This window comes from Lycorma delicatula, chromosome 4 (assembly GCF_047948215.1).
Source record: "Lycorma delicatula isolate Av1 chromosome 4, ASM4794821v1, whole genome shotgun sequence".
Lineage (NCBI taxonomy): Eukaryota > Metazoa > Arthropoda > Insecta > Hemiptera > Fulgoridae > Lycorma > Lycorma delicatula.
This window is the reverse complement of record NC_134458.1, coordinates 46,711,248-46,725,261: the sequence shown is the minus strand read 5'-3', so window position 1 is coordinate 46,725,261 and position 14,014 is coordinate 46,711,248. Positions and strand designations below refer to the sequence as shown.

Genomic DNA, 14,014 nt, shown 5'->3' with positions numbered 1-14,014 from the left:
AATTTGGAAGTGAAGAAAACATTACAGTAATTTAAAAATTTGTATAATAATTTTTTTTGTCTTCAGTCATTTGACTGGTTTGATGCAGCTCTCCAAGATTTCCTATCTAGTGCCAGTTATTTCATTTCGGTATACCGCCAACATCCTACATCCCTAACAATTTGTTTTACATATTCCAAACGTTGCCTGCCTGCACAATTTTTCCCATCTACCTGTCCCTCCAATATCAATGCAACTATTCCAGAATGCCTTAAGATGTGGCCTATAAGTCTGTCTCTTCTTTTAGCTATATTTTTCCAATGCTTATTTCTTCATCAATTTACCGCAAAAACTCTTCATTTGTCACTTTATCCACCCATCCACCCACCTGATTTTTAACATTCTCCTATAGCACCACATTTCAAAAGCTTCTAATCTTTTCTTCTCAGGTACTCTGATTGTCCAAGTTTCACTTCCATATAAAGCTACACTCCAAACATATATTTTCAAAAATGTATTCCTGATGTTTAAATTAATTTTTTATGTTAGCAAGTTATGTTCCTAAATAACAAAATTCTTCTACCTCCATAGACTTATTTTGTCCTATTTTTATATTCAGTGGTCCATCTACTTTATTTCTACTTCATTTCATTACTTTTATTTTGTTCTTGTTTATTGTCAAGTGGTAGTTCTTGTGAAGGACTTCATCCATGCCATTCATTGTTTCTTCTAAATCTTTTTTACTCTCGGCTAGAATTACTATATCATCAGCAAATCGTAGCATCTTTTCACCTTGCATTGTTACTTCAGATCTAAGTTATTCTTTAACATCATTAAGAGCTATTTCTATGTAAAGATTAAAAAGTAATGGAGATAGGGAGATAGGGAATATCCTTGTTGAACTTTTTTTTATCACTGCTTCTTTCTTATGCAGTTTGGTTCCTGGAAATGTTATCTATTGTTCTTCTTTTTCTATACTTGAACCCTAAACATTTTAAAATGCTGAACATTTTATTCCAATCTATCTTATCAAATGCCTTTTCTAACATATAAATGCCATGTATGTTGGTTTGTTTTGCTTTTCTTTAATCTTCCTCCTACTATTAATCTGAGCGCTAAAATTGCTTCCCTTGTTCCTATAACTTTCCTGAAACCAAATTGGTCTTCTCCTAACACTTCTTCCATTCTCCTCTCAATTCTTCTACACAGAATTCTAGTTAAGATATTTGATGCATGAGTAGTTAAGCTAATTGTTCTGTATTCTTCACATTTTTCTGCTCCTGCTTTCTTTGGTATCATGACAATAACACTTTTTTTGAAGTCTGATGGAACTTCCCCTTTTTTGTAAATATTACACACCAGTTTGTGTAATCTATCTATTGCTTCCTCACCAGCACTGTTCAGTAATTCTGTAGGTATCCTGTCTATCCCAGGAGCCTTTCTGCCATTCAAATCCTTAAATTCTCTATTAAATTCAGATCTCAGTATTGTATCTCTCTTTTCATTTTCTTTGATTACCTCTTCTTCCTCTATAACACCAGTTTCTAATTCTAAAGTTAACAAGATAAGATGTTTGTAATACCTTCCAAGTATTGTTATTTTCAGCCATAAAAACTCCAATTCTTTGCAGTGTATTTTCAAGGGTTGATCCATAAGTCCAGTAACTTGAATATTTATGTGATTCAGAGTCAGGCTTATGAATAATTATATTCACACCTAATACAACAGCTTTCCCACCTGTGAAAAGAAAAATATTTAAAAATGTTTATATCAGATAAATGATTGATGTAATTATATGAATAATATATCATTCTTTTTAGTTTATCAGACTGATTTATGTTAACATATGTGTAATTAAATAAGCCATTAAAGAAAATTAAAAAATTGGTTGGCAAGGTGGCTTCTTTCAAGAGAATCATATACTTTGTTACTTAATAAAAATGTAATTAATATAAGTGATGGATAATGCTCTAAAACAGTAAACAGAATTAATATTATGTTTAAAGTATAATAAATAAAATTTCTCAAAATATTGACATGAAAAGTGATACATTCAGCATGGTAATGCACTAATTATGCAGTTAAGATAGGGAAGATGTGATGAGAAAGGGTTTTTTCAATTTGAATTTCTATATTTTTGCATATTAATTGATATTTGACAATTTAAAAATAGAAATAAAATCTACAAAAAATATAAATGATATTCTAAATGAAAAACATTAACTGATTAAAAATCCTAATAATCCTTGAAATGTTTGGGTGAGAACTAAAAAAAAAAGTTAATAAATTGTGAAAACATAAAACTATTAAAAAAAGAAATTGAAGAGTGGAAATAGACAAACTTCAACAAATTTTCTAAGATGAGAGGAAGAAAAAATTGTTATAAAAGATTATGATAGAATTCTGTAATGTTAAGGAAACTTAAAAAAAAAAAAATGGAAATGTTAGCTGAGAGTGATGAAAGAAATATAGTGAGGAAATTTAGAAGTGGATTTTGTGCAAATGTGTTTATAGAAGGTTGATAAAACTGGGTTCAAAGTTATTTAAAGTATTAAACATTTCCTTACAAAGTGAACATTTTTTTTGCGATAATTAGATGTTCTAATGATGTTTCCCATAAATCTTGGACTTAATTAGTACTTAAATGTAAATTAAGTAAGCGCTCACAGGTGTTGTCAGCATTTATATATGGTAAATTTAGATTATGTTTTATTCTAAAGAGTACAATTTTTATAACAACAGTAAATCTCAAGCCAAATGAATTCACTGCAAATATCTTCAGAATTTGGAGAATGGTCTGAAGAGTTAGACAATCCAAAATTCTTATATAATCAGAACATATAGAATCTTATAAAATAAGTGAAGTTTCCTCAATCATAATATTCAGAATTTAGAAAAATAAAATAGATGTGTTTGAATATATACTACAAAACCCTTGCACTAATACTGCAATTCTGACACTCAGCTCTATAAGGAGTGTTTTAGGTTTGCTTCATATTACTTTAGAAAATCTCACAAAAATGGTGGGGTATCTAACAAAATTACATGTATGATTCTTTTTTTTTTATAAATGAATGTTTATACTAGTTATGTTATATTATTAAATTTAAAGTTTATCTTGTTTCATAATTATACCAAAAAAATTAAATTTGGACTTACTTTATTCCTTAGTCACATTTTGTGAGCAGTTTAATTCATAATTAAAAGTTGTTTCTAATTTATGGAAGGAATCTAAGATAAGCTTTCTTTTTGGCTAATTTTTATCCTAACTTGACTTAATAAAGGTGGGAGGCATGAAAAAATGTAGCCTACTTTGTATTTAATAATTAATCTTTCTTTGCTCAGCTTGTTTGATTTGGAAGTTTTAAAAAAAAAATCATTTTTCTATTTACCTTGCGGCTACCCTGGCGGTGGGAAAAGATGTGCCACCTCCTCTTACACCACAAAAGCTCCAACGGGTTCCGGTGACCGAGAAGGTCGCGGCCGCAAAACCGACCAAAAACCAAAATTAAGATAACCCCATAGGCGACAAAAGAAGCCAAAGATTCGAGAAAACCACAGCGGGTGATAGCCAAAACTCAAACTGCGGCAAAACCCGCAAGAGCTCCCGAGCCTCGGCGACCACCAAAGGTGGCGTCAAAAACACCCAGCCGTCCCGGCGGGAAAAAGCCGGAAGCCGCGTCCTCGAAGGAGAGCGCCGGGAACGATTTTTTGTCGAGGATGTCAATAAAGGACGTCCTGCCAGAAATTTTGTCTGTATTGCTCCGCCTGTTACAGGCGAAATCTATTAGGGACCTATTCCAGTCCTTGATTGAATGCCTCATGACCCTACTCACCCGGTATGGCTAGGCAAATTTTGCAACTGCTGCAGTGGAACGCGCGTTCCGTCGCAGGCAAGACGGCGGACCTATGCCGTCTGGGCCGATGACTTAAAAACTTATGTAATACTGTTAGCAGAAACGGATCTCAGGCCGGACAAATCACTGACCCTTTGGAACTATTTCACCTACAGAACCGACAGGGTAGTGCCACGCCGAAGCCCCGCCAGCCGCGGAATCGCTATTTTAGTCTACAGACGAATCTCGCATATGCGAGATTCACACCGATGTCGTAGAACAGACCTGTATACATGTGTAACATCTAAGCGCAGTATACAGCACATAACAGGTTTCCGCACATAACAGGCCGAACTCAGCTGTACCCGGCGCTGACGTAGATGCCGTGCTGGAAAATTGGAATGGTCCCTTCATACTCATGGGCGATCTCAATTCTAAGCACTCGTTTTGGAATAACAACGAAATAAATTCAAATGGCAGGTTGTTATGGAAGAGGCGAGGGCCCGCAGGCTAGTCGTCACAGGCCCTGTAGTGCCCACCTTCGTGAGTGCAAATGGTCGGTGGAGGCCTGACGTGTTCGACATTGTGATTCGGACCATTCTCCAGTCTTACTGGAGTTGGGCCTTTATTTTCTTTTTCCTGTTTAGCCTCCGGTAATTACCTTTCAGATAATACTTCAGAGGATGAATGAGGATGATATGTCTGAGTGTAAATGAAGTGTAGTCTTGTACAGTTCGATCACTCCTGAGATGTGAGGTTAATTGAAACCCAACCACTAAAGAACTCTCGACTACCAAATCAGCTGATTTGGGAAGACGCGTTCACCATTAGACCAAGCCGGTGGGTTAAGTTGGGCTTAGTAGGGGCCGGGCGAGAACCACCACCAACTCCTCGAAGGTCAGTGAACTGGAGAAAGTTCCATGAGGCTCTCCAACGAGATTTTAGGCCGGTAGATCTACAACTCCTGACCACACCGCAGGACATTGACGACACAGTTGATCGCGTTACGTCGTCCATAAATGAGGCTCTGTCTTATAGCACTACGGAGAAGACCACACGGCCCCTCCTTAACGATCTCCCACTTCACATCTTCGAGGCAATCTTGGAAAAGAGCTGGCTTAGGAGGAGATGTCGCCTCACCTTGTCAACAATAGAAAAAAATTATTTCTATTAATCAACATTTCTCAAGCAGTATAAATAAAGATGTAATTCCATTCCTGAGAGTTACTGAACTTTACATCATATATATTCACAGCCAATTTAGTGGTGGCAATAGAAACAAATTATTATTTCCACTTTTATATACACTTAAAATGATGCAATGATTTATTATAATCCTTTTATTTTAATATTTAAAGACTGTTTTGCAATCATGAATAATATTAATACAAAATGGCTTACTTTCTATTCCATTTAGAACTTTATCAGCAAGATATAAGTGGGAACTGCCATTCAAATTGTAATTAAAAGGGTCCATAAATGACGCATTGAAGAATTCTCCATTATTTTCAAAAGTTGAATTTTTAAGTTCTATGTCACCTACAGATTTTCTTTTATAAGCCTGAAAATAGTTTAAAAATATGTTAAAATTAACAAATTACAAGAATATTATTTTAAAAATGATTGGACATACATTTGAGAAATGATTATGCTTTGACTACGCTTAAATAAATAATAATTTATTATCATATAAAATTTTATATTGTGACAAATTTTCACCTATGTAAACAGATTACTTGTTAATATATACAACAAACATAATGTATATTATAAAATTAAAAAAAAATCTTTAAGTATTCTTATTTTTATTTATATTATGTGGTATTATTACATATTAGATTATATTTTTGTTTCTGATTAATACCAAATGAATTGAAACTTGTATTCTGAATTTAATAAGTCAATATTCAGTTCGTATTGATGAAATTCTTCCTTTTTTAAAATAAGTTCTATATGGAAGCATTTTTTTTTATAAACTTAAACAAAAATTTTTTATTAATGAATTTTCTAGTTATCTTAAGATTTCCATTGTTATTCCCCTCCGTAAGAAAATTTTTACAAGGTGAGATCAAAAAGTATGTGATCTTGGGTCATAAAAAAAATTACTTTACCTATTTATTTCAATGACTTGTCCCCTTCAAAGCATATCTCTTCTGATATACGAGGGTTATTTTTTTCAAGGTCCGATCGGTCACGAAATTAAAACCATAGTGAAAATAAAAAAAAAATTATTTGTAACAAGTATTTAAATAGTTACACTATTTCTCTACATAGTCGCCACTCCGATTTAGACATTTGTCGTAGCGTGGTACCAACTTCCCAATACCCTGGTCATAGAACGGAGCCGCCAGTGTTTTCAGCCATGTTTCTACGCTGGTCTGCATCTCGATGTCTATGCCAAAATGTTGTCCTCCTAGCCAGCGTTTCACGTGAGCAAAGAGGTGAAAATTGGATGGAGCCAAGTCCGGGCTGTATGGTGAGTGATCAAACACTTCCCAACGATAACGCTGCAGGAGCTTCTTTGTTACAGTTGCAGTGTGCGGCCGAGCATTGTCATGGAAAAAGACATTGCCTGATGACAACATTCCTCTCCGCTTATTCTGAATTGCCCTTCGTAGATGTTGAAGAGTCACGCAGTATGAGGCTGCAGTGATGGTCGTGCCACGTTCCATGAATTCCACCAAGAGAACTCCATAAAGATCCCAGAACACGGTAGCCATACACTTTCTGTTGGAGAAGGTTCGCTTGAACTTCTTTGGTTTACTGGGAGAATGAGAATGCATCCACTGTTGGGATTGTTCTTTTGTTTCTTCAGTTTCCAAATGGACCCATGTCTCGTCCCCTGTGACAATTTTGTTCAAAAAATCTTCTTCATTGTGGTAGTGCTGGAGAAACATTAGGGAAGCGTCCATTCTCATTGTTTTGTGATGGTCGGACAGCATCTTGGGAACCCATCTCGCACACAGTTTGCGGTACTGAAGTCTCTCACTCACAATGGTGTAGAGAGCTGACCTTGAAATTTCAGGAAACGAATCACTCAATACAGAAATTGTGAACCGACGATTTTCTCGAATTGCCTCATCCACTCGCTCAACGAGATCATCGATTGACACTCGCTTCCTTCCCTGACCGCCTCTTTCTTTTTTCCTTTTTAGCCTCCGGTAACTACCGTTTAGATAATACTTCAGAGGATGAATGAGGATGATATGTATGAGTGTAAATGAAGTGTAGTCTTGTACATTTTCAGTTCGACCAATCCTGAGATGTGTGGTTAATTGAAACCCAACCACCAAAGAACACCGGTATCCACGATCTAGCATTCAAATCCATGTAAAAATAACTGGCTTTACTAGGACTTGAACGCTGGAACTCTCGGCTTCCAAATCAGCTGATTTTGGAAGACGCGCTCACCACTAGACCAACCCGGTGGGATTCACTGACCGCCTGCATCATGAACATCTGCACGTCCTGCTTTAAAGTTCCTGCACCATTGTCGCACTTTGCTGTCACTCATTGAGGTTTCACCGTACACATTACTTATTCGTCGATGAATTTCAGCTGCATTACACCCCTCAGCCTGAAGAAATCGAATTACCGCAAGCACTTCACACTTGGCGGGAGATGCTATTGTAGACATGTTTACGTGCTAGCTGCGAGTTCAGAACTAAACGAAGTGACGCGGTGTGATTGAAGGCCATACTAGAAACGCTGCGCAACACATATGCGCAAAGGCTCATCCGACTTTTTCGCGGGTTTATTTCGCGGTCGATCGGACCTTGAAAAAAATAACCCTCGTAACATACTTATTCCAGCGATGCTTCCATTGTTGAAAGTACTTTTCAGTGAGCACCACAAGTCCTGTTTTCATATTTCTTTTGATCTCTTCTTCCAAATTTCTTTGCTTTAAGCAGAATTTTAAGCTCAGGAAAGAGCCAAAAATCACAGGGAACATGTCTGGTGAGTTAGGAACCTGCTTAAGTTGTTTGATCCTCTTTTTTGCAAAGAACCTTTGAGTAAGTGTAAGAATGGGCTCAAGCGTTTTTGTGATGCATTTTTCATTCGCTGTTTTCCCAAAGCAGTGGTCTTTTGCATCTAACAGCATCTCTTAGTCGATGAAGAACGGTTATGCAGTAATCTTTATTGACAGTTTGACCTTCAAGAGCATGAATCATTCCTTGATAATCAAAAAAGCCTGTCGCATGACCTTCATGCTGTCATGAAAATTCATCACAACAATGCTTCAGCCCATGCATCACAACTTATCCAGAAATTCTAGGCAAAAAATTGGAACGGGCCTAATTTGAAAGGGACAAGTCGTTGAATTAAATAGGGTAAGTCTTATTTTCGATTTTGTGAGCTAAGGTTTAATATTTTTGGATCATATTTAATTTATTTGATTTTCAAAATGATAGGCAAATTTCTTTTACATCTATATTCTCTGAACTATTAAGAAAGTAATGCAAAGTGGACTTTGCATGAGAATTTTTTGAGCTTTGATTGAACATGTTTTTATTTAAATATAAATGAAATGTCAAATGTAACACTGTAATAACATGCAATAATATGTAAACACTGTGATAATAAAAAGAGTTGTTGAATTAAATGAACCCACAGTAAAATACTGAAAAAGGTAAACTAGTCAGCATATTACATTGCAGCCAGGTTTGCACTAACAGAAGCCTGGCTGGCAATTAAACCCTGCATAGGCATACAATAAACTATATAGTAGTTAACAACAGTTCAATACTGATACTCTCAAGTTGGTCACAGGTTAATATTTTTATTCAACGTGTAGGAAATGTTCACTACAAATTCAGTTTTAGTACTTTTAAGTAACCTGTTGTTCAATTTTGAGCTTGTCATATGCTTTAACAAAAAAGAATAGAAATTAAATTCTAGAATGTTTGTAGCAGATAAGCCCTAATTTATGAGTTGTCACTATATTATGTATACAATTAAGAGACATAATTATTTAAAATAAGAGAGTGAAACATAATCAGTTTCTTTATGCCTTCCAAATGTAAAAATTAACATGATTTGAAAGAGAAGATGATTGAGTAGAAAAGATCATTCTTTAACTTCAACTACTTAACAATTATGTAAACAATGAAAAGTAATAAATACTTAAAAAACATACATAAATTTTCAAGTAATTATTAAATTTCATTCCGTTCAATAATTATTCTCATTTATGAAATTAAGTTCAATGCTGTGTTTCTGATTTCAATTTTATAAAAATACTTCACCATAAATTTTTTTTAATTGTTATCTATAAATGTACTTTTTTGCATTAAATATACACACACAATACCTTTTTTTTACTAATCAGTATAATGAGACATGATATTGATACAACTTCAAAAGAAACTCAATTAATTAGGACTTGAACCAAGTAAAAATATGGGTGTTGTTCAGAAAATGTGAGGGTGTGTCAAACCATGGATATGATAGCTATTTCAGTTTTATGAATCTTTAAAGCACTATTTCAACTTACTAATCTATGTTGTGAAGCTGTTTGTGACTCTATTGTATCTTTAATTATGGGTTTTAACGTAGTAGTGGTTGAATATTCTTCACTTGGAGAAGTAATTGCTGTTTGTTGAAGATAAGTATCAGTAGTGACTGAGCTTTCAGTTGTTTTTGTTTCTGAATCTCCAAACAAAAAAGAAAATATGCTGTTTCTACTACGTCTTTCTTGAGGAACTTGATTTGAATTTTCAATCTCATTTTCAATATCTGTTTCGTCACTTTTGGTAGTAATAAATCCACCTTCATCCACTTCTACTTTTTCTATTAAAAAACAATACATGGAAAAAGATATCAATTTTAAAGTCAATGAAATTAACTTTTTATCTAAAATATTCATATTAATATTTAACATACTAATGAAAATTCTTAGAACATCTGCCATCAACCAGAGCTGTTTGATCATTAATATAAACTTGTCTTATTATTATTATTATTATTAGTATAAAAAAATTACCACATGGATTTCGAAAGTAAACAATTTTTCCAAACGAATCATTGTATTCATCAGTACTTTTACAAATGAATGATTACTGTTTAAGGAAATATGTGTGAGAGCAGATTAACGTGCACTATTATTACGTTACACTGCTGAGCTCTACTGAAAACATCAGTTTTAATGGAGAAATTGTGGCAATTAAAACTGTTGCTGAGAAAATAAATTACAGATCATTTTTTTTATTGTTACTAATAAATGTACTTTTTTTGTATTAAAAATACACAATACCTTTTTTTACTAATCAGTATAATGAGACATGATATTGATACAACTTCAAAAGAAACTCAATTAATTAGGACTTGAACCAAGTAAAAATATGGGTGTTGTTCAGAAAATGTGAGGTTTGTGTCAAATCATGGATATGATAGCTATTTTATAATATCTTTCAATTCAAAAGCCATTATTTGAGGTTATACCACTCTGAAAGCAACTTATAAAGGAATTGCAGAGTTTTAATTTTACATCTGCTCAGTGAGGAGAGATATATTTAATTTTAATGAACACCAAATGAATAAGACAATTTAGAAAATGAATAAGTTTTCAAAAAGGTTTATTGACTATTATAAAGGTCTTTCAGTTTTGAACTGTTTTATTCAATAAAAGTACAGGATGATGATAAATTACTTCAGCACATTTTAGGTGTTAGTAAAAAATAACAAAGCAATGTATTTACAAGCGTATTTTATTGTTGAACAGGGTATTTCAAACAGTTTTGTTTACAATACTCATTAACTTTAAACATATTCCATATGAGCAACCTTTGTGGCTCGCAAAATGCTAGACGATATTCAATTTCACGCCACACATTATAAAGAATATCTGGAGTTATTCCATTAATTACACCTTTGATTCTTCTTTTTAGTTCATTTTTGTTGAAAATCTTTGTTGCATACATTGGGGATTGTCACCCCCAAAGAAAGACAGTGAGTGGTGTAATGTCAGTGGATGAGTTGGCCAGGAAATTGGTCCATCACGGCCAATCCAGTGTTCAGGAGATTGTTCATGTAGATAGTCCCTAACATTTAAAACTCAACTTGGTGATGTGCCATCTTGTTGGAGGTAAACACTGGGTTATTGGTGTTCAATTTGCAGTATTGCATACTCCTGTAGCATATAACTAGCTCTAATAATCATTGGCTCGTTGAAGAAGAATGGTCTGATCACTTCATAAGCAGTCAACACACACCAAATATTAATTTTTGGGCTATTATGTTGTGTGTCAAACAACATGTGGGTTCACACCACCCCAAATTTGACAATTATTACGGTTAACATGACTAGAAACATGCAGCTTTGTCAGAGAAGACAAATTTTTCTTAAAAACGCATTATCTTTGTTCAGTTTATCAAGAATGTCCAAGGAAAAATTGCAACAGCATGTTTTATCATCATCTTTAGTTGCATGCATTAACTGAATTTTGTATGCATGAAGTTTTAGGTGCTTGTGTAGAACCTTCACAATTGTCGATTGCAGTATTCTCAGTTATAAAGTCACACGACAAGGCGATTTACCCGGGCTTCTCTAAAAGGTTTCTCTTACTTGATCCACAACTTACTTGGAGAAGGGAGATCTGCCAGCAGCTTTTTGTGACTACACTTCCTGTATCCTTAAACTGCTGATACCAACATTTAATAGTCTTTATTAGGAGGATCACAGCTGTACTCTAAACGAAAAGTCTGCAAACAGATCCGCTTTCATAAAACCATAGTATGTATATTGCTTTCTCCTACATGGTAGTGAGTGCTCAACTGACAATCTTGGTTACATTGCACCGGCATGTTCATTCAAGTCATCAGTAACTCTAGTACCTACACTAATGTTTGAAAAATCAGTGCCTGTAGATTGCTTTGTTAATTTTTTATTAACCCCTAAAATGTTCTGAATAATTTATCTTCACTCTGCAGTGTTTGACTGCCCACAGAAACTTTGAGATTCTGTGATTTTAAGGACTGTATGACACTGATGGGACTAAGAATTTTTGTTTGTTCCAGTCTGATTAAAAGTGGCTGAAATGGTTTCAGATAAACATAAAAATTGTTTTTATCTTATTCAATATTAAATACTAGGCAGTACCTGATCTCAAAATTCTCTCTCTGGAGTAGAATTTCTAAAGAAGCCTGTTTTATGTTTCACTTACTGTATTTTACAAAAACAAAAAAAAGGTAATTTAAACAAAATAAGTAAACTAAATTAGTATTTATTTTTGCAAAAGTGTTTTATGATATTTTTACTGATGATTCTGCTCCTCTAATTAAAAAAAATGTTTTTTTTAACCTTTTCTTATTGAATTTGCAAGTTATTGTAAAAAAGTTTGAGTTGCAATCTTAAACTTAATGTTTGGAATTATTAAAAAAATATTAGATTATTTTTCTGAAAAGAGTGATTTATTTGACTTATTAAGAAAATGTTTTTTTGAGTTTTTCTTGGTTGAGTTTACATGAGACAACAAAAGTTCTATGTAAAAATATCAGACATCTTAATTTTTAGTCAATTCAGCCTTAGTGTAACTATGGTTCAGATTAAGCTAAAAATGGTTTTCAAGTTTCCTTTTATACTAAGATAAAGATAAGATCCTTAATATTGAATAAGATAAAAATGGTAACTATTTTCTAAAAATGGTGTTCAATTTCAAAAATGTGGTCAGAAAGATTTAAAATTTAAGATTTAAACATTTTTAAGTGGAATACAAAGCATATATTTCTAAATCAAGAACAAGTTGACTGACCCATCACAGCAGGTAGCTGGTCAGTGCTTATTGCTTTGGTAATACTATTGTGCATATACATATAAAAATTTCTTCCTTTTTCTCTTAGTGCATTGATTTCTGGGCAAACTACACAAAAATTATTTTTGGTATACTTTAATGATTTTGTATTATCATAGTCTAGAAATATACTTATTTGAATATTTACCTGGCAAAAAGTTGAAGGAGACAGGATCCAATTTAAGCATTTTAATTTCAATCTGAGTAAATCTATTAGGATACAACATGATGGGATGTGCAAACTTTAGTTGATTCAATATATCAAGCCCATAAAGCATTTTACCTTCAGTCTCATATATAATATCCAGATGACACACACTTATGTTTACCTAAAATTAACAACAAAAAACAAATATCAAACAATATGCATTTAAAAATAAAAAAGAACAGTAATACTTAATCCACAATGTTTGTACTATTACATGTTCCACAGAATTTCCTTTTTTTATCTTACTCCTGTTGTTATTTTAGTAAGAGTCTACTCTCACTACTGTTAAATATATATTGAATGTTTCTTGTATATGGATATTTATGTATTTTTTACAGCTGTCATTGTAATAAATGTAACTGTCCTTTGGGTCAAAACATCGCTTTATCCAGTTAGTATAAAGTTAATAATAATAAAGTTTTTAGCAACATTAATTTTCTCAACAAAAAATTACAACTTTCAGAAAATGCAGGAAAACTTTACTATCTTGTAAAAGAAAAAGCTGGTATAAAACACTTAAAATATAATGGGTGTAGTAGTAAATAAAAAGCATTTTTTAAAAAATTCTGTTATAATATTATGATCTTTCTTGTTCAAAAATTAAGAAATAGATAGATATACAAGAAGCCACGTAAATTAGAGAGACAGATAAGAAATTGTATTAGTAAGGGAACTGATTAGATGAAATAAATTGTATAAACAACCTTATTAGTATCTAAAAATGGATTTGACAGATTAAAAAAGAAGTATAAAAAATTCCAAAAAAAAATCTTATTTTTGACAACAAATTTAAAAGTAGCAATAACTTGTTGAAAACTGAATGGAAAATAATTAAGAACAGTAATAATACTTGCTAAGCAGATAGAAAAGAAGGCAATATTAAACTCAAAATAGATGAGAAGATTATAAATGATGCTGTATCAATTAGCAGTATTTTTGAAAACAATTATTTATAATCAGGAAAAACACAATAGTGTTGGAACACCAGAGTATTTAAACTCTACATATGAAATAAATAAAAAAAATAACCACACAATTATGGGGAAATTTCTAATTTTAAAGGAATTAATAATAAAACACCAGTAAGATAAAATGACATTGCTTTAAGTATTTTAATAAGATTTTTCTTAATTTCTTTCTAAGTTTCTTACTCACCTGATTACCACTACAATTGAAAAATACTTCAGAGTATTTCAAGAATG

General features: G+C 32.9%; 1 protein-coding gene across 3 annotated transcripts in view; it reads right to left on the bottom strand.

Annotated features, from left to right (window-relative positions):
• The window catches only part of LOC142323347 (vitellogenin-like), a 99,374-nt gene that overhangs the window by 23,964 nt on the left and 61,396 nt on the right, over window positions 1-14,014 (bottom strand). For all 3 annotated transcript variants that reach the window (XM_075362854.1, XM_075362852.1, XM_075362853.1), the window contains exons 14-17: window positions 12,753-12,933; window positions 9,310-9,605; window positions 5,217-5,376; window positions 1,562-1,716 (exon numbers count right to left, since the gene is read on the bottom strand). In XM_075362854.1, coding sequence (XP_075218969.1) covers window positions 1,562-1,716; window positions 5,217-5,376; window positions 9,310-9,605; window positions 12,753-12,933 — 792 coding nt within the window. The remainder of the gene's footprint in view (window positions 1-1,561; window positions 1,717-5,216; window positions 5,377-9,309; window positions 9,606-12,752; window positions 12,934-14,014) is intronic.